The sequence below is a fragment of the Numida meleagris genome, chromosome Z (genome assembly GCF_002078875.1).
Source record: "Numida meleagris isolate 19003 breed g44 Domestic line chromosome Z, NumMel1.0, whole genome shotgun sequence".
Classification (NCBI taxonomy): Eukaryota; Metazoa; Chordata; class Aves; order Galliformes; family Numididae; genus Numida; species Numida meleagris.
This window is the reverse complement of record NC_034438.1, coordinates 1,963,218-1,985,312: the sequence shown is the minus strand read 5'-3', so window position 1 is coordinate 1,985,312 and position 22,095 is coordinate 1,963,218. Positions and strand designations below refer to the sequence as shown.

The window sequence follows — 22,095 nt, the reverse complement described above, 5'->3', positions numbered from 1 at the left end:
AAAAAAAAGATTTTGCTGAAATTAAAATACTGCATAAAGAATTATGGATTTAGTTTCATGAAGACCTGGCTATCACTGCCTGCCAAGAGCAAAACTGAGCAAGCGGTATCTCATCCAGTCTCCTTGGAAGAGCTACCTTCAAGGCTGAAAATTGAACTCTGTTGTCTGATGCTGCTTCAGTCACCACGGATCCAATCATCTTTTGTGTGTGTGTCCTGCTCGGTTTCCCCTTGAAGTCCATTTCCTGAAGAAATCCCTAAGAAACTGGTAAGGCCTACCTCTGCGTTATAAATAAAGCAGCAGCATTAATACTTAAAGTACTGAATAACCACCTGTCAGGTTATGGCAATAAAGTAAATTAATACTCCGAGTCCTGATTTGGATCTCGCTTTCATTGGTTCTACAGCTCTAAAACTATTGGTTTCAGTTGGGTCATTTACAGCCAAATATCTGAAATCAGTCTGACCTTGCACTGCTCCAGTAAATACATTACAATAACAACAGATCTGGAGTCAAAAGGAGTTTGCTACTGGTTGCAACAGTAGCATAGCGTAAATAATACATGGATATTAGAAAAGCAATTACATCCCAATATCAGAGCCCTTTATCAGGAGCACAGACTGCTCTGCAACTCAAGCTGGCGCTATGGGATGAATACCCCTGCTAAATTACAGTGCTGCGGGTCAACCCGATATTCACTTTGTAGTTACGCACAACAGGAGACTGCTCCAAGCCTAAGGTTGGCCTGATAGATAGATATGAATATATATATTTAATAGATTTCCTGAAGGACATGGGCTTGTCTTTCAGAGAGAACAAAGCCTAACCTTGGCCTCAGACAGTTCTGGGTGATGTCTCCACTTAGCTCCTGTCCCTCCTGGTGATGCACAGGGTGGGATGGGAAAGCAACACGAGGCCCCCTCAGAGAAATTGCTCTCAGTATGATGCTGCTTTAGAAGAACAAGCCCAACACCTGCCCTAAGCAGATAAATCAGGCTGTGTTTCCACAAACAGAGCCCTGGCAGGGAGCTCATCTGTTGGGTCTCCACTGGAAATGCCTAAAATTCGGAGGGAGGAATTCCACACCACGTACTGCTTCTTTGCTTTTGCGGGAATTTGGAGATTCCTCTTTTCTCTCTCTGTTTTTTCATCTCTAAACTGAGAACACTCAGTTTGTCATTGCTGCTCCGGCCAATGGAGACCTGCGGCCAAGGAGGCAGCCCAGGTTCTCACCCCCCGTTTGCTGGGGCTTCACCACCTTGGGGCTCTTCTCAGCGAGCAAGACCTCAACCTCAGCACCGGGCAAAGCCACTTGCTTCTGGGCAGAGATCTCATTTGCCACTCAAGAATGATGAAAGGTTACACCCTGAGATGAACCTCGTTCAGTCTCCATGTGCAATGAGTGGGCTCAGAAAGAGGCAGTCAGGGCTAACACCCAGCTGGACCCATCTTGGTCCGTGTGATTTATGGATGGGTCGTTTGGAGCCTTTAACTAATTTATGTCCTTCACAGCAAGCAAAGTCTGTGATCTGCCTGCCTCTTTCTATTGCCCTAACAATGGTATGAAATTAAGAAGGAGGAAAAAATAAACAGAGTTTGCAACGCGCCTCAGTAGTATTAGCAACTCAGTCCTGGCTTGGATAAGGGAGCAGTGCCAAACTACTTCAGTGTCATCTGAAGCATCCACTGTAAAAACACACGCCTGTTTACAGACATGTTAGTATTAATAAAAAGGATGCTAGGTGCATCTTTATGTTTAAAAAATACCCAACAGCACATTTTAAATGGCTTGAGTTCTATAGCCAAAGCAGGAAGGTTGTTCATGCACTGTTTCCAGTGCTGTGAAATGCCAAGAATAAGAAATACACTGATCTACAGACTGACACTAAAAGCGATGCAGTTTGTAATTATGCCATGCTGCTGAGCCTATTCCATGGCTGCAGCGTGTTCCTGTCTACTGCAAAATAATTGAGCATTTCACCCAAATGTGGATAATTTCCTGTAGAACATGCAGTTAATGCCATCCTATACTAAGCCATGCTAATAATATAAATAGCATTAACATAAGGATTATCAAAAATACTAGCAATCATCCGGGACTTCATGAATTTTACAGGTAATAAAAAAATATTTAAGCATTATTGCCACTTGTTTTGTAACGTAGGATTAAAGTAATCAAATATTATTACTATTCAGATGCTCTCTGCATCCGAGCTGCTCCAGTGGGGAGAGATGGCCACGTTAGCACAAAGTTCCACTCCAGGTCATTTACTCTGGGTTTATGTCATATTTGCAATTTTTTTTTTCCAGCTATTCATGCTTCTGTTTCAATTAAAGAAAATAAAAATTAAGTACCCTGAAAATTAGTAACTCTTAAAACCACTCCATCAGCTGACACAGTTCTGTGCCTCCTCTGGTTTGTGCAGCCACCAGTTTTAGTTGCTCTGTGAATGCAGTTTGTTCCCTTTTCCTGCTGGTTATCCGTAAAAAATTAAAAGCTAGAGGACTAACAGAAGAAAAGCCTGTTGAGCTGCAGGTTAATTAATCCCCCCCAAGTTAAGTCTTGCTCATGAATCTACAAAGTTGGCTCGTCATACAAGCCCGTGGCAGAGCTGGGGCTGGGTGGGCTGTAAGGTCCCTTTCAACCCAACCATTCCGTGATCCTACGATCCTATGAACACTTCGGGGCAACGGTGTTGGCTGCCATGTTTTCTCAGGGCAGGCAATGCGGACCTCTGCTTCTGTCTGTCTGTCCGTCCGTCACTTCAGCTCCCAGCGCTCACGCCGAATACCAACCATGGCTGACAACAAGGTAGTGCTCCCAGGGACGTGCTCTCCCTGGAAAATGGATGGAAATTCTAGGGAAATACAGAGCTGCTGTGAATATTGCACATACTCTTGTGCCTTCATTGTACTGGAGAGCTAGGAAACGGGAGAAATCCCCAGCACAGAGCATGGCTCTGGTCCCATTAACGGTGGTCCCATTCTGTGACCACTGGAGGTCACAGAATCATAAAACCATAGAATCATGAAGGTTGGAAGAGACCTCCAAGATGCCCAAGCCCAAACCCACCCCACCATGCCCACTGCCCACATCCCCATGTGCCATATCTCCATGGCTCTGGAACACCTCCAAGGATGGTGACCCCAGCTCCTCCCTGGGCAGCCTGTGCCTGTGCCTGACCACTCTTCTGGAGGATGAATTTTTGATGGCCACTTACATAACCCGTTGTCTCGGCTGCAGGGATTGCAGCAGCCCTGTGCAACTGAGTGAAAAAATAAATCCCTGGCAGTGGTTGATTTTCATTCACATCATCGTTCGAAGAACCCTCTCAATCAGCTTTCCAAGTGGTGTGATACTGAAATCCATCACCGTTGCACAACTGTTCCAAAATGTTGTCGTGTGAAACGAAGCTTCCAAGAGATTTATTAAAGGGGTGATTGAGAAGACACTTCTGAAATTAAAAAACAAACAAACAAACAAAACCACACATATTTGCAGTACAGACCACTTCATGAAACACCTGCATGGGAACGCAAAAATTCAATCTAAACCCTTTCAAGCAAAAGAAAGGCATAGTCCATATTTATCATCACGTACCACACGTCCACAGAAACATCCAAGCAGAACAGCATCAGGGAGCCAAATATTTTTGTTTTATCCCTTGATGGCATTTGCACCGAGCAGCAAAGAATACAGAATATTTGCAAAATAATCAGTTTTCCTCATTGTCTCAATACTTCCCAATGAAAAAAAATGTGCTCAGGAACATGGATGTTCCCAAGATCAACTTCCACTGCCCAAAAGGTGAGGATGTCTCTGCTGGCCCCACAGTGCTGGAGCTGAAATATCTGCTCAATATTTTCTACACCACAGACTCAATAATATGCTCCCGAAGGAAAGGATAAATTCAATAGCTCTCAGGTGTGGAAAAACACCAGTAGGGGCTGTTTCTTTGCCATGGAAGCTTTGACATCGACATCCTCATCAGCAAGGTATCTGCACCTGAAATCATTGCAGCAGTTACAGGAGTTTGATGCATGATTCCAGAAGAGGTTCATGTTGGATATTAGGAACAATTTCTTCTTCCAAGAGCAGTGGTGCAGTGGCACGGGCTGCCCAGGGAGTGGTGGAGTTCCTGTCCCTCGAGGTGTTTCAGGACCATGGAGATGAGGCACACGGGGACGTGGTCAGTGGGCATGGCGGGGGTGAGTTGGAGTTGGGCTTGGGGATCTTGGAGGTCTTCTCCAACCTTCATGATTCTGTGATTCCATGGTTTTCCCTCTCTGCGATGGACAACAGCTCCTTTGTGGATTTAAATGTTTTATTCCTCTGCCCAGACCGTGTGGATGACTTGGAGACGGCCAAAGCCTTAGGGAAGGGGAACAAGTAAGCGATAGAAATCCCAACAGCCAGCACTTCACCACCCAAGAATAGACCCTCTGGAGCAGGTGGGCAAAAACAAAAAGCTTAAATAAAGGTTCATGAAAAGGTTATATTTCAGGAGGCAATGTCAGCAGGGGAAGAAGGGAGATCGGGATCTTGGAAGTCCCACAGCCTGGACGCATCTTGCTTGCTTTGGGAGTGAGGTAGCAGCAGTTCCCAAAGGCCAAAGGACTCATTCATCACCCGAGCACAGAGCTGAACTCTGACACTCAGCACGGTGTTACCGAGGTCAAAAATAAAAACTGGCAATTGCAGTTGGAGAGAATGTCAGCAGAAGGACCACTTATTACCCTTCCTTCTTTCTTCTGCTCTTTCCCCAAGAACCTGCTGCTGGTCACTGTCTGATGCAGGCTGTGGTGAAGCATCTCCCTCATTCTCTGTGTCCTTCTGCTTATCCCTTCTCAGAAGAAGGGCTGCAAATGCCACTAAGGAACATGACGGATGCTGCGATCTCAAGGAAATGAACCATTCCTTGATTGCTTGCTTAGCTGAGCAATTTGCAACATGATAGACGGCAATTACACCACACAGTGTCAATTTGTCTGTTCATTTTTCCCTCTCTACGTTTCCTCTTCTTGATTGAATAATCACTGACAATAATCACAAGCAGCTGTGGGAAGGAAGTGCATCCATCAGCCTTAATGTCAGCAGGAACAAGAACAGATTCCTCTGTATTCACCACAACTCTGCATCTTCCAAGTAATTTACATTTACCTTAGAATAGTGACAATATTCTATTCCCATTACCCATTCCTATTCCAGTTTATAGTCTGAAACAACAGATAGACAAAGGAAAGCACCCAATTACAAAAAAAATATGGTTGTTCTATCTACTATTCTGTATGAATAATTGCAAAATTATGCTTTAACTCTCCTAATGCTGTTAAAACAGAAGGACGTGTAAGGCTACAGAAGATCAGCCAGAGCCAAGGAAGTGGGTTTACTCATCATGTAAAGGGGAGGACAGAGCAGTCAGGAAGGTGTTAAGTAGGCAGACTGTATGGATTGCAGAGGCTTTTCAATGCTTGTCTATGTACAGCTTGTTACTTCTAGTAATGACTTATCTGTGTCCATATACATTGTTAAGATACCAAATTAGCAATTTGCATCACCTATTGCATTTATATCATACAATCCCACATATACTTTCGCATATCTGTATACATACATGATGCTAGGTCATGTAAGTCTGCAGTGCTATATGTGAACTGATTTCTCCCAGCTGAGCTTCCATCCTGCTCTGTTCAGAGACACAGAACAGCAAAACACACGAGTGTGAGGGCACAAAAAATGGCTCAGCCTTTCCCATAAAACCGTTAAGAGTGGTTTATTCAATAGAATCAAATCATCTTGCAAACACAGTGATACAGACGAAAGAAAATACCCTGATTACTGCTTTAGTTATGGCTTACATCAATTGATAGGCTTCCTATTACAACCATAATACAGCTACAGAAACAAGAAGCAAGAATTACAGGGTGGCAGATGGAAAAAAAAGAAAGGTGAGTCAATGGGCACGATGGCATTAACATCAGCATTAAATTACCATGGCTGCACTTGGGTTTGTCCACCCCCGCCGTCACCACCTACAGAAATAACAATTATGGAACAAGCTTTATTTTTGCAGCAGCCCGAGCTCCCTTAGCAAGAAGATGCCATTTTGATCCATCATTTCTGGGCAATAACGAGCATCTCCATGAGCTGTAGGGAGCATGGAGACATCCCAGTGCCCTGGTCCATCTTAACGCATACAGTTTCAGGTACAACGTTTCAAGAACCAGCCAACACTTCGATTTAGTTGGCTCAGTTTGTTGCCATTTTACATGCTAACACATTTTACAGTGGTTAGTACAGTTAAAAACATACAGCAACTTACCCAAAGGTCAAACACCGAGAACATTTATGGCTTCTAAAGGGAAAGTCATAGAATCATAGAGTCACTGTAATTCAGAAAGACCTCTAAGATCATCTAGTCCAACCGTAAGTCAGATATACCAGTAACATATTTACAGCTTTCAATCCTTGAAATGCTGAGGCATATTTGTCTTTCTTTAGGCTTCCCACTACAGCCCAGTCCCACACTGCTGATGTTCCTCATGCTTGGGGCTTTAGGGCACGTGGGAGGTGCTCAAGCTTGGGATTCAGGCTCCCTCGCCCCAACGCACTGCGTATGCTTGGATTTTCCTTAAGATTCGTTACAAAAGCACTTGAGTACAATTGCCTATGATTTGGGATACCATGCAAATAACACAGCAGCCTCACCCGCATTAGATGGGATGACAGTAAGATATGAAATTCTAAGAGTTGGGGGCGGGTTGGAGCTGGGGGTTATGGGCTTGACTGACAAGCACTGGACCCGCTGCCTTCCTGCTGAAGACAAATGCACACATTGTACTGGCCTCAGTGGGAATCCTGCCTTCAACACGTTCGTTTCACTGGCCAATTACACGCTGGCATCTCAAAGAAAGCAGAAGAACCCCTCTTCTCTCGCAGCATGTGATTCACATACACACAGCAGGGTACAGGGGTTCACTGTGGTTTGGTTCATTTACACGATTGTGATGAAATGTTTTGCATAGATGAATTGGAAAGGATGGAAAGTGCAGGAATCTGGAAGGGAGAGTGACACTCACGGCGCTTTGGCTTCCAGATTAAGTTTGTTCTTTACACAAACCATTAAAAACACAGTGTTGCTACTGCACTGTATCTACAATATATTAAAAACGCATTTGAAAACAAGTAAGTAAGAAACAAGGGCTGTTTCTCCTGCCCACAGCCTGCAGGCTGGCTCTGATGTACTCCAAACTTCCCACGGATTTCACCGGATTTAGGAAAAGGCCCCCAGCATAAGTACTGACTCCTTTATTCCTCAGCTCATTCCAGAATTTCACATGGACTTCAGCTTTTAGGGATTGCTGAATTTTGACAGTGTTTCCTTCTCAGTGTACGTGTGAAAGTTCCAAAGCTCACTGCATGCTTGGGTACAAACCAGACAGGAGGATCCCTTCTGAATTCTGTTTTCACCATCCAACCTTCTGCTCTGTAAAATTACGGCTTTGCTGACCAGCCACCAGGGCCCAGAAGATTTTAAAGGATGGATTCTCTCTCATTCCACATCTCAGTGCTTTATCACCAACCAGGGATTGCTCCCTCCCGCCACACCAAACCACAGAGCTCCAACACCCCAAGAGCTTCTGCCTTCAGTAACATCTCCATTAATTCATCAAACCCCACAGAAAATAATTCTATTCTTGGAAAAATAACTCTCTTCCTAGAGTTATTTGCCTCCACCCAACCACCTGAAGTTGTGGTTGCAGTCTCCCAGATTCCCTCCCTATGGCTTTTCCTGGTGACAATGGGCCTACTGGAGCAGAAGAAGCCGCCGTGCCATGGCTCCCCATTCACAATGCATGAGCTGGCTTTGAGCACTTTGTCTCTATCACAGGAGATATACTAAAATATTATAATGGACCTATCACTACTTAATCCATTCTGTCCATACACTGAGAGCAAGCAGCTGAAGTATTTTAAGTCTTCTTTTCCCCTTGATGATGCCACTGGTGGGCTCATAAGCTCCTCTGTTGACCTGTCAAGGAGGAGCAGGTCTAGCCACGTTTTACTGACTGAATTTGCATTGCAAGTGTATGAAGATCTCAGGAACTTCTTAAGAGATTCCCACAAATAATAGTAGGAGCTGGTGATTAATCCCCAATATTGTAATTTTCTCTCTCCCTGCCTCAGATTTCATATTCTCAGCAAGACAGCTGGGCTTACCACCTGAGCTGAGGATGAGAGCTGACGGTGTTCATTCACGGGCTCCGTGAAAAAACTGAGACCTCTGGGCACCATCCCCACCCTCAGACCCTGCTCCTGCAGGACAGCAGCAGGAATGTGGTTTTCCAGTGCCCAATGCAAAGTAAGGAGGCCAAGAACAATCTGAAAGCTTCCAAATTTCTGACAAAAATGCTGTCACTTTTCAATTATTTTTTGAACAACACTTGAAAAAAGAATCAGAAAGCAAACATGCTGCAGCATGCACTTCCTCTCCAGGACTATTAAATATATATTTCTTTAAGAATCTTGCTAGCTTGCAAATCACTCCCTACATCTCATCTAATAAAAAATCATAGAATCATAGAATTATGAAGGTTGGAAAACACCCTCAAGATCATCTAGTCCAACCTTCCACCTGCCACCAATATTTCCCCACTGAACCACGTCCTGTAGTACCACATCTAAACAATTCTTGAACACCTTCAGGGACAGTGACTCGACCACCTCCCTGGGCAGCCCATTCCAACACCTGACCACTCTTTTGGAGAGGAAATTTTTCTTAATATCCAAACCTGAACGTCCTTTAGCACAACCTGAGGCCATTCCCTCTAGTCCTATCACTAAACATCACTAATATACACCTATGTACACCTCCACAGACACGGCTGGGTTTGTTTCTGCAGTAGCTATACAAATAAAATACCCATCAGCTGGAATGGGAGCTCTTTTCAGATGAAAGTTGCAGGACTGGGCCTTTGGTGCATATGTGCAAGTACCCTGCACGTGCATTTTAAAATCATTAAAAAAATATAGTAGTTATAGACCTATAATCCATCAAAATCTAAACACAGTAAAACCGCACTTACACAGTGTAGCCTCGGTGAATTTACATTGCTCATTTATATGAAGCAAACAAAGGGAAGGAAATGTCTGTGTTCCCGCAATTAGAGGTTACTGTAGTTACAGCTTTGCTTATCCTTTTGCCTGACCAAAAAGTTCAAAAGAAATTTTGCAACCAAACAGGGGGATTTGCTCCATTTCTTTTCAACACGCCAATGCTTCTCAAGTGCCTTCCCATCCTCCTGAAGTACCTCTTGCAATAGATCAGACTCCTTTTGTTCGCTTCAATCAACATAGTGAAGAAAAACTCTTACCAGAGAGTGTATCCCCAGCAAAGCAGCAGCAGCAAAGCAAACCAAGTCACCACCAGACCCTCACTCAGGCTGAAGTGAGGTCTGCAGGTGCTGGCTTCATTATGATAAAGCTCAATACACAGCAAGATGCCCAGCTCACGGGTCATATTGCTCTCTACAAAGCACTTCTGTTACAGCACTTCATTATCAAAGCCCTTTGCACATTAATTTACAAAACACAGCCAAGACGAAGAAATCATTTGCGTATTATTTCAAGGAAACCATTTCACCCATAGGTTCATTTTGGGCGCACTGTGATACAGTTCACCAACACACAGCACGGCTCAAAGACCAAAAGCACAAGACAAATGCACCAAGCTTAAGCACAGGCCCTTTGCCTGCCTCTGGCTAGTACTTAGCAAGCTCTGACACTTCAACAAAGAACATGGGCTGTTTTAAAACTAATCAGACCTCTGAAGCCTGATGTAAAAGAAATTCAGACTCCAGCACACCATCCAGGTCACTGCTGTATGGTCAGTAGGGACTTCTGGAATGGTGACTGCTGTGCTTTGCTCCCTTTACATCATTTTAACTATGTGTGAGTGTGAGTGACTTTCAGAGCTGTCACCACAGCACAGAGGCTTTAAAAGTAGCTGTGTGCGCTCACACATTACAAAGTCAAAATCCAATCCTGATTTGGATTTAAACACAACCCTCAGAGAAGACAAGCACTTCAAACTCCAAATCTCTGCAATCTGAAAAGGACACGACAAAGCACTGCACAGCAGCCTGAGTGCTTCACACTAAAAACATAGATGGAAAAGATAGAACAGAGGAAACTCTGTTCATCTTAACAATGCCAGAATGAATGCTGAACAGCAAACCTCACCCTCCAGTATGAGAGGGCATGTGTCTGCACTATGGTTCAGCAGTCAAAATAAACTCTGGCAGCATGTGGCATCTGTCCTGCATCAGGATTTTGCCAGGGTAACTGCACCCGGTGGAAAAACCAAGCTTGGCATGACTAAGTCACATTGGTAACATTTCAAAGAATGCATCAGCCCTTTTATTATCCTAGTAACATTCTCAACACAAACAAATGCCACATTCAGACATCATAATTCAAGCCATTAATATCCTCACTGTCTTTTAACTTCATTTCCTGCAAGTATTTATCACTGACATCTGAAAATATTTGATTCAACCTGTACAACAGCGGATCAACACTCGAATACTCCTACAAAAGTCTTTAATAAAACAGAGGAGGAATTCTTTTTCCATCTAATGCTGCAATAATTGAATCAAAAATGAACTCAGAAAATCTGACTAGGGTAATCTCCTTGCTATTCAGTCCAAGGAAAGCTTACAGAAGTGTGAAGGTCTCCAGTCTGAAGCTGAGGTGGTCACTGTAGGAGAAAGCACAGACACCCCACATGTATTAGCAAAAAGGAAAGACTGCACTGGGAAAGAAAACATTATCAGCAGAGAAGGCCAGACATGATACAAGAAGGAAGAAGAAAGAAGCTCTAGAACAATCACACACCATGGTCAGCACAGTGACCTGTTGCTGCAAGTGGGAGCTAAACATTCTCTTCTATCCCAACTGAAAAGTTTCATAAGGTGACCTTGTTTATTCCTATCACATCTATCTGCTATTTTTCACCAATACTTTGTGACGTTACAGAACAATGACCTCAAGTTATACAACTGCCCTTAAAACTACAACGCAAAGAGTATTTTCAAAAGCCCAAATGTCAGAGAATAGTGCTTTCAGTAAAATCTGACAGTGCCACACAGCACTCAACTTGGAAGCCTACATAAAATTATACAGTCTGTGCTGAAACTCTCCATCCCCAATTCTCCTTAAAAGCTTGGTGATCTCCATAGTGAAATGACAGTTATATTTATATGCTCTGTATATCCCTAAATCCATTGGAGATGTGCTTCTCATCCAACCTGCTTCCAAGGGCAGTGCACACCCCAGGACAGAGGAGTTTTGATTCAACCCACACTGCTATGGATCCAACTCTGCTAGCGGGAAAGATACTGGTCACATAGATCCTATGGGATGCAATGCCTCAAGGAAATTTATATCAAACAACTATTGCATAATCTCAAGGGTGTACACAGGCATCGAGTTCCTGATGCACTTTTGCACCAGAGGAAAAAGTGCCCTTGTCAACAGCAGCCGCAGGTTCCCGTGTGAACCCGCAGGATCCCCTTGCTGTGCATGTGCAGAAAGTTGAAGATTTCCGAGGGCATCGCATGAAAACCAGGGCGAGGCTTCACATTGTCATAGTAGTGGTGAGTTATAAAAATCCCTGAGGGGTTCATGGGGAAGGCCCAGAAGCCGAAGAGGTGGACCTCTTCGCAGAGCTCCAGGGCAGCAGTCACCAGGATGAGCCCTGTGCTGATCCGCTTGGCCCGCACCCCTTGGCCCAGCCAGTAGCGCGAGACGTTGATGAGATACTGGGGGTGAAAGTAGTACACAGCTTGCTGAGACTCAAAGTCATCCAGGACGTACTTGACCCTGATGGAGACGTCCGTGTTGCGCGTGTTGTAGAAGGCCGGCAGCAGCACAGAGGCATTCTCATAGACCTGGAGCACGTCATAGAAAGGCTTCCTCCACTTCTCCAGCTTATGAAACCTAAAGGGAAAAGGACGCGAGTGATATTCAGACCAGTATGGACCAGTTTGGACACAGCAGCCTTTTACTGAAAGATGGATGATGCAGAGGTAACTGAGATAATGTTTCAGTCAATGAGGAGAATATACTTAGATTTGTAGCCAAATTGTCAGCATGAAATGTAGGGCAAAGACATTATTAAAAAAAACATATTCTCCCTTTTTTGACAATGCATTTTGACCATGCTGTCATCGAACAGCTCATGGACTTTGCTAATGTCTCATTTCTCCTTTTGTGATGAGAATTTTTTTTCAGCTGTACAATTCACTGTGTAGAACAGGACATACAGAAAACTGGCAAATATCAAACCAGAGCAAAAACATTTCTAAAATGACCAAGTGAAATATTTAAAAGAAAGCCCCAATGCAAGCACGTGGTTTTATGTTGCTCAATAAATGAAACACAAGAGCAAGGAAGAACAACAGGAATCGGTCCCATGGTCCCAATATTGTCAGCAAGGTGGCACTGAACTATTAACAAATTTAAAATTGTAATCACTTGGTCAATCCTGGTGTTTAAATGGTATTTTAAAAAAAAACAAAAAACATACGGTGATGTGTGTTACTTTAATTAAGCTCTCAGGGTGGGTCCAGTCACTTCTAACCTAATGAGTCCAAGATCTGCCTGCATGAGTTTAGCATTCAGCTTCCCACTCCCTGTCGTCAGTATACAGGTTTAAATGTTTAACACAGTTCTTTAAGTTGTTACTGTTTCCATATACCAAATAATTTAAATTCAGAATGGAACTGAGGTTTTCAAGAAACGTGGAGATGGGGCAGCTGGGGACATGGTGAGGACGGGTTGACAGTTGGACTTGATGGTTTTAGTGGTCTTTCAGAACCTTAATGATTCTGTGATTCTGTAAGTTAAGCTGTAAGTAGTACAGGGATAAAAACTCCCTTTAACAGCTGGAATTTAGTGAAATGTAGATTTAGAAAAGCAATAGGAGATGGAAACACAACGAGCAGAGATAACCTCTCAGTGATGATGCTGGGATTGACAGTCACGACGTCCGTCTTCACCCCAACATCCGTGAAGTACTTCTCAGATATGGGAGGCAAATTGCATCTATAAGGGAAAGAAATCAGTAAGACAGTTAAAACGGTTCCTTGTACCTTTTCAGCACTAAAAGTAGAATTTATTCAAGTTCTTCCCCAAGTCTGTCAGAGCTGTCCTCTTTTCACAGAGGCAGCCAGTGTACATCCATTTTGATCCTTAACAGCTGTTTGGCTATTTACTTTGGCAATTTAGGAGCAGAACTGGGACAAAGCCCCAAGACAATCACCCTCCACAACCAAAGATTTCCTCAGTAACAGCTCTGTTGTATTGCATAATTAATACACAAACTATATCTTTAACATTGTGTTTAACATCTTTGTTTAATGCCCTAGAGAATTTAGGGGAAATGCTCCACAAGAGCACAGTTTCTAATTAATCCAAAACAACCTGCTTCCCTTCCTCTTCCCTTTTAAGTAGCTCCTGGCACTGTGTAAGAGCAGAAATTCTGTCTGTACAGATTTGACAGAGGATGTCAAAGCTATTATGAGTAAACATGGAGATGTGGCATGTGGGGACAGTGGGTATGGTGGGGATGGGCTGGGGTTGGACTTGGTGATCTTAGAGGTCTTTTCCAACCTTAATGATTCTATGATTCTAAGACCTGCAGACCTTCACCTTGCCCAGCCTCCAAGCATCCTGGCCTTGGCCCAGATTCATCATCTTACAAAATTCAGAGCACCCCTCAAGAGATGCTGAAGTTACTGCAACACACTCACACAAGCTCCACTTCCATAGGAAACTGTACTTAAAAAATAAAACAGACAGCATCATGCTTTATCAGAGACGACACAGACATTCTTACAGCTGTCTTACACTCAGTTACACTCCAAACTTCTGATGATCAGGGATGAATTGCACAAAACCCTAAAGGAATTAAGTGTAAGCAACGCAGAGAATTTTCACAACATTACAGTGCAGTTGCCAGCTCTCCAAATACAATTTCTCTTTCACTTGGGAGCAGAGAAATGGACAAAAATCCTTAAAAGTCCTTCTCAGATTCGGGAAACTCATATCTACCTCCCAGAGTGTCCTCCTTTATCAGGTCAGGCAGCTTTTTCAACCACCTTCTCACAGGCAATGTTATTTCCAGCAGTTATCTGTCCTCGTAGAGATAACAGCATCCCTCTAGAGCCCTCTGGCATCCTCAGCCCCACCCAGTACTGTACTCTTTATATTATATTTGAATAACATTTTAAACATTCAGCTTCAACATTTTTAAGCGGTCAACTCACAGCAGGATTAAGAAAGTTTAATTTTTTGAAAGTGATAATTCCTTATAAAAACTATACGGCGGGTTGGGGTTGGATTTGGGGGTCCTGGAGGTCCTTTTCAACCTTAATGATTCTCTGATTCTGTGTTTCAGAAAACTTCATCTTGCCCAGCTCCACTCATCGCCTTACAAAATTCAGAGCATCCCTCAAGACATGCTGAAGTTACTGAAACACACTCACACCAGCTTCACTTCCACTGGAAACTCCACTTAAAAAATAAATTCTGCAACTCCAAAAATTCATCCCTGCAAAGAGAACAGTCACATGCCAGCGTGCACACCACTTGTTATCACAGTTCTCCGCTCTTGCCAGTAGATGGAGACAGACCACAACAACTGGTGAATGCAACTGCTGTGTGTGCATTTTGTGTATTCTATTGCACTGCATTTCACTGCTGTCAAAATTCGTTTTATAGAAAAATATTGCTTGCATCCCGCTGACCACAAGCTCCTTGGCAATACAGTGACTTTCCCAGGTGTCTTGGAGGCTCTATGGAATGCTAGCAGTGCTCCACAGGCAGTTTTTGACATTTTGTTAGTGACAAAGATGATGATTCCCAGCAGTCTAGTAAACTGGTGCCAGACTGATCTGTTCACACTTCTCCCTAACTGCAATTTTACTTTAAAATCGATGTCAGCAGACCTTAAGCTCCTTAACATGGCTTTATGCATAATTCTGGTCGCAGATGTTTTGAAGATGGCAAACCAGTTGGGGTTTTTTTGCATAAGTAGTGATGTACTCATTCATATTTCATTTCTACTCAAGTCTCTATTTAACAAATTCCAAACACCAAAAGCAATCCAATTCCATTTCCTATGTTGTGCACTGCTCTGAACTGTTCTTTCTAAGTGGGTGAGTTCCAGGAAAGAGTCACAGTGTTAAGAAGGGACCTCCACTGAAAGTACTTATGCTTAAGTGATGACATTTGCTGCCCACATTTCCACTTCCACTCAACAGTTCGTCATCTTTAGGCACAACATGTACCTTCATTTCAATCATATGGCAATCCATCACAGAAGAAAGGAACCTGCTATACTTATTTAATGTATGCAGTGCACAGTAGCCTTTTAAAATGAAGGAAATTATGTGAAACCTAGATTATTTCAGAGATTAAAATTAAGACAGTGGATTAATGTAAAGGGGTATGAAAATAATGAATAGTGAATGTAGGACCTGTACATTGCCGTTTTTCATTTGATGACAAGTTTAGAATCCAATGATTTGCATTTACACTAATTTTTGATGGTATGCTGCCCAGAGAGGCTGTGGATGACCTATCCCTGGAGGTGTTCAAGGCCAGGTTGGATGGGGCCCTGGGCAGCCTGTCTAGTATTAGATGTGGAGGTTGGCAGCCCTGCCTGTGGCAGGGGGGTTGGAGCTTGATGATCCTTGAGGTCCCTTCCTACCCAAGCCATTCTACGATTCTATGAAGCTGGAGAAATTCACTGATTTAAGAACACTTACTTTAAGCATAAAGAAACGTACCTGAAGGCAGAAAATGGGCCAAGAGAAGAAAATTGATTTTCTTTCTTATAAAGCAGGTCACGGATCTGTGAGCTAGTTGTCATGTGCCATGACCCAGACACAGAGCTTAGCAGGATGCAGAGAGGGATTAGACGTGCTTAAGAATAATAAAAGTAACCTTTCTTCATATTAAGGATGATAAAAATACATGAGACATTGTGCCTGGGCCAATGTCCATGCAAGAATAAATCCATGACTTGGGTAACGGGGCAAGCTGAATGAGGACATCAAATGCTGTCAGTAAGTCAGTTGCTGTCCCCATGGAGTTAGAGAGAAATAACCCCTCAAATCTTACAGTTAAAACAAATATTATACAAGGAAGTTTCTCTTTGAAATATCACCGTGTTGTGCAAGAAGCAGACTTGACTTGGCCAGTTTGTAAATCCAACGTTTCCACTTGTGAGGGGATAGCCCTGCCATCAATCCTTCATGTGCTATTAAAGCAGAAAACAGGCAAAGCAAACAAATGAACAAACACACAAAGTCAGTACCGAAACACGAAGTCTGCACTGTCAATCTCTCGGCCACATTTGCTGTTCTTCAGGATCCCTCCATTCCCAACCACAGCACATTTCTTAAACTGGGAGCGGTGGTATGGCATATCCTGCAACATCAGAAAAAGTAGGTTAATCTCCTGAAGCATGGAACAAGATGTCTTTTTTTTATTATTCCTCTTTTTTTTTTCTTTTTCTCTTTTTTTCTCTCTCTTTTTTTTTTTTTTGGTGCAGCTGCATCTTGATGCAGATACATTCATCGTAGGAAGCTGACAGTATTCCCATGGTGCGTATAAACAGATGGAAATGTTATCTGTGCAATTAGAGGTGCTGTGAGAAACCAACTCAGAATGAAATGCACATAACCTCTATTTGCTCAGACTTAATAACAGAAGAAGTCATTTTAGTAAATCACTTTCCCTTCTGATTTCCACACAGGGGCATGAACCATAAACCTACAGCACGCAAGATTCTGATGTCCTTTGGAGAAGTCTGCTGATCCCAGAGCAGATGGTGAAGCCCAGGAGGTCTCTCTAAACCAGCACTTTACAGCTTATTTATCAGAACTGAGCCCAGATTTTAGTGCTTGCTACCGCTAACTGTACCAATAGCATTAATTAATAATAATTAGCTTTTGTACCGCTGCTGCTGCAGAAGCCAGAAAGAGTGACAAACCCATCTCAGAGAGCAGAGCAGGGCCATTAAGGCACTACACCCAATGAATATGTACAGACGTGCTTATGTAAGCACAAAACTGCTCCTTTTTGGCCATACATATTTTATCAATAATTTCATTCTGTGAACTACAGAGAGAGGTGAGAATAGCATGACATTTCTAGGTGATTATCTCCAGGATTTTTCCATACCGTTCACTGCCTTACCTTCAGCAGTGATGAGAAAGTCAACACATTAAAAGTGGTTAGACCCTCAAGGTCAACATTAATAACTGAAATTCAATTTTTTCCTCCCTTTCTGAAAGGGACAAATTACAGTTATCCCCTCCAAAGTTCCCACTTTAAATTCAGGATCAATCAGTAGTCAGATAAGATCACTTCTGCACATTGGTGTAAAGTGCAGTGGGATTGCCCACTGGTTACCCACTGATTTGCCCTTTGGCCTTCAGGTCATGGGTTATTGGCTGGGAAGGTTTTGAATAATCTTTATAATGAATACATTTAAAAATTCTATGATCTGTTAACAGATAAGATGCAAGCAGCAATGAGGATAAAAATAGTCATTATGAATCTGAGTTATAAAATAAACCCATTAAAAAGCAGACCTACCCCAAATGTTGGATTTATTTCATATGAATATTGTACTTTAGAAGTAAGTTGGGTTTATGTTCTGCAGGAAAATGAGCATACATTGCATGCTAGACCAGATGACCACTAGTAAACAGGATGATTAACTGAAATTTCATACCACAAATCAACATACTCAAAGTATTCAAACTATAAGCAATGATGTCTGGAGAAATGCTAAGCAGCTAATTGCTTGGACTGGATATAAGGAAGAAGTTTTTATGATAAGGGTGATGATTCAATGGAAAAGACTCCCCAGAGAGGTGGTGGTGACCCGTCCCTGGAGATGCTGGACAGGGCTCTGAGCACCTGATGGAGCTGTGGGTATCCCTGTTCACTGCACAGAGTTGGAGCAGATGGACTTTAAGGACCCCTTCCAACTCAAACAATTTTATGAGCCTAAATGTGTGGCTTCAGCACATTATATGATGCAGCAAGTAGAGTGTGGTTAGTTTTGCAGAGGCACCTTCGGAAACATTTTGAAGATTTCTTGGTTGATGTGGAAGATTCCACTGGTATCCACTTCATACTTCAGCTTAGTTCCCAAAGGAGTGTTTTTCTGAGTGGTGAACAAGAAGGCAGGGGCATTGCAACACCTCGACAACGTAGATCTGTAAAATGAAAAAGAGATAAATGACATCTAGGAGCTGATAGCATGTTTTAGGATTTGCAGTTACTATTACTGCAAACAAGGCATTTTTGAGGAAAAAAAAAAACACCTCTTTTTAACAACATGAGTGGTAAAATGGTGATTTTCTGGATTTTCCTTTTTCCAGAGAAATCCACATGCAAACTCTGATTTGCTCTATATTCCCAAGCTGAGCTTATGCCTCCTTATATCCCACGGAAACCCTGACTTAATCTCACTCCAAAGCCAGTTTGTTTCAATCAATGCATCTTGTCCTTTTAATGAAAAATACATGCCATGGTCAATGCATAAACGTGAAGCCAAGGTCAAATGGCCAAGTTAGGTACCTTGCCTCCAGGGTATGTGGCCTCCTTAGGAGCTGAAAGACAAAGTCACTCTGCTCTGTGGGTCTTATTACAAGGATTGGAAAGGAAATACAGAATAATGCAAACATTTCAGTGATGTCCAGTTCCTGTTGCATACTTGACTGAAGCAGAACGACATCATATCACAATCAAGGCAATATGATATCAAGGCAGCAACTGAGACTGTACGAATCGATGAGTAATTCTGAATAATGAAATCAGTCACTAATTAAATGCAAGCAGTCATATCGAATTGTGATATCTGAGATATGAAAATGCTCTTCATTAGTCCTGCATTAAGGAACTGGAAGAGATGTCCTCTAACATTCTATTAGTTTTCCAGAGGCACATTCCTTAAGGTAAATGTCGGACAGCTGATAGAGAATGACCATCCAGAAATTGTTTTCCTTAGTAACAGTCTGAGTTTCATGCTTTCTCCTTCTGAACTGTTTAAGTATCTTCAAGGAATCTATAAGATAAAAGGCCCTAATTGTATATAGCACTTTTCTTGGTCATAATGGGCTTTGATAACAGCCCGTCAGATATTTCACAGAAAAAAATATAAATTAAAAACGTATGTGTGGAGCTCACATCAGAAAAAAAAAATGCTATAAATCTGTGACTAACAATTAGTTATTTTAAAAAGATGTTAGTGACTAACTCAGCACATGCATTCTCACATTCTCTCATTAATTCATATCAGATTTTTTCCTGTAATCATGAAAGAGTATTTGGGAGAAATTTTCAGGGCCTTATTGTAAACAGTAGCTCTGAATCATGCCAGTGACTTGCAGAATTAACCAGTCTATTCCGCTTTGAAATCACAGAATCATAGAATGGTTTGGGTTGGAAGAGACCCCTAAGATCACCGAGTTTCAAGCCCCTGCCACAGGCAGGGCGAGACCAGGCTGCCCAGGGCTCCATCCAACCTGGTCCTGAACACCTCCAGGGATGGGGCACCCAAAGCCTCTCTGGGCAGCTTGTTCCAGCACCTCACCACTCTCTCTGTGAAGAACTTCCCCTGACATCTAATCTATACCTTCCTTCCCTGAGCTTAATAATGTGTTTTCTCTAGACATACTCAAACACGGCCCTTGAATATATGAATACACAGCGTTCAAGTACTTTTGGGCTTCATTCTACTATTGCCTTCACAAGATCAGTTTCACAAACTGTGTCTTGAAAGGACCATGGAGGGCGTTCAGCAAAGAGAAGGTCATATGAAGAAAGGTAAAGAAAGAAAGAAACAAACTGCAGAGGTCTCCAAAGACCAGAAGTAACACTTGAAGATGGTTGGGAAGCAATGGCAGAGAAGCCATTAAAAAAAAGAACTGAGAAACAAGCTCTGGCAGTACCTAACACACCACAAAAAAATCTAGTTCTAGTGCTTTGTAAGCCAAATTTGTAGTGTCACCACGTACACCACCAGGGAGCTAAGCTGATGCATTATGTATAGCTTTCACTTCTTTGTTCCAGCACATTTCTGCCCAAATCATACCTGGAAATGTCTTTTCCATACCAAATTCCCTGTCTTTGTTGGAAAGACTATCCCACACGCCAGAAGAGGTCTCTTTCACCCTTGCTGATGACTCTTTATACTCTTTTTAAGTATATAAAATGTCCATATTTATTCAAAAGGATGGTTCTCCAGAAGTTACAGTGTTATAATGCTTCTCTTGCAATCCATACTGAATGTTAGACTTCTCTGTAGGAAGCTAAACTCAGACTAAAGTAAATTTTGCACAGCCCCATCACTGTGCAGCATTCTTACTTGAATATGTTGGCTTCTGTGACATTCATCTCCCATTTGCACATCTGTAGGCTCTTCCATCTGTCAAATAATTCAGTTTGTTTCACCCTAAAAGATAAAAAGAAAAACAGAATTCACTTTATGACAAGGGATTCATCTCCTTCAATAGGGCAAACAAGTCGGTCTACCCAGTGCAAAATGTATATTTTTAATTATTTTTCTCTCCTTAGAGATAGCAACTCTAAGCCTTGTACATTCAGGTACTGGCTGGAGCTCATCCGATGTTTGAGAATTCTTCAAGACTGATAGGCCTTAATGAGTTCTCTTCAGGTTTGAGGGCTTTGAATGTTCTAATAAAGCAAAGGCTTTTAAGATAATTATATATTTAAAGTGAGTAGCACTTAGGATTTCCCAGGCTGTGGAAGCTACAGGAAGGAATTGGGTCATATTGTACTTTCCGTAGTCCCCCAGAGCATATTAACTTGGAAATCTTCCATTACCATACAGGCTGACTTAGGAAACAGAGCACAGCAGAAAGGAACACATCAGAAGAATCCAGCGTAGCAAAAGAGCTCAGTGTCAAATGGCTATCACAAAGTAAGGCTAACTCGACCCCACTGAGCAGGAGTCCACTATCTTTTCTTACCATTGGAAAGGAAGAGAAGAAATGAGCAAGTCTCTGTACCATCTGATAAGCACGCAGAAAAGTGATTCAAAACTCACCATCTTCAGCAGAACATTGGCAGAAGTGCCACATTCTCACCCCTTCCATTTATTTTTAAGCACTGCAAGTCAGCAGGCAGTGCAAAGTTGCTACTCTTGTCTCCTTCATCCAGTACCAAATGCAGAAGACAAGGACATAACCTACATTCTTTTGAGCACAAAGTCAGTGAGGGAGACATGCTCAAAATTCATAGAGATCTGGAGTGGCAATCCAGTTCTGCAGCCTTGACTGCTTTAAGCTCTGCACTTGTACAGCTGCACTTTCAGCTGAGACTATCAGTTCATGGAATTAATAAACCCTGTGGATTGTAGATGAGGTGACTACAGCATGATTTTAGACATAGTAAGGGACTAGGCATAATGTGAGCACCTAAAGTAAATGTCAGCTGAAAATGCAGAAGGTCAATACAAAAACATCCCATTTTGCTTTGTGCAATCAGCTCCATGGGCAACCTGTATGTTTTGACTGACTCATCTATCTGGCTCCATGGGTAAATCTCAGTCAACTCATTAGTTTCCTGGTATATACATAGGACCAGAGAAGACAAAATGCAGCAGAATACAGATTTTTTTTTATCTCTCAGAACACACATTTCCATAATTTTTACTGAGTGTTACTACTGAAACTCACTGCTGAAGAAAGTTATGGCAGTCAAAAGGACAAATGGGCTCAAAAAAGATCTAAACAAATTCACAGGAAGGTCTACTGCCCTCTGTGACTGCTAGACACCACCTACCACTCAGAGTCACCATGCCAGAATTTGTTATCTGGCAGGGCTAATTTTCTGCCCCATTTCTTAGCTTTCACAACTAGCCACGGTCATGACGGAGCATGAGGCTAGATACACTTCCATGAGTTAGTCTGTCTGTTCTTACTCTTCGGTTTCCTTCAGTGAACGACCTGGAATATATACAAATAGTACTGCAAACACAGTATTTA

At 42.5% G+C, this 22,095-nt stretch overlaps 1 protein-coding gene across 9 annotated transcripts in view; it reads right to left on the bottom strand.

The window, feature by feature from the left end:
• Positions 8,719–22,095, bottom strand: part of ST8SIA5 (ST8 alpha-N-acetyl-neuraminide alpha-2,8-sialyltransferase 5) — a 66,283-nt gene continuing 52,906 nt past the window's right edge. For all 9 annotated transcript variants that reach the window (XM_021379907.1, XM_021379911.1, XM_021379904.1 and 6 more), the window contains 5 exons: positions 20,454–20,540; positions 18,156–18,300; positions 16,386–16,498; positions 13,016–13,108; positions 8,719–12,001 (listed from right to left, as the gene is read on the bottom strand). In XM_021379907.1, coding sequence (XP_021235582.1) covers positions 11,533–12,001; positions 13,016–13,108; positions 16,386–16,498; positions 18,156–18,300; positions 20,454–20,540 — 907 coding nt within the window. In that variant the 3' untranslated portion in view covers positions 8,719–11,532. The remainder of the gene's footprint in view (positions 12,002–13,015; positions 13,109–16,385; positions 16,499–18,155; positions 18,301–20,453; positions 20,541–22,095) is intronic.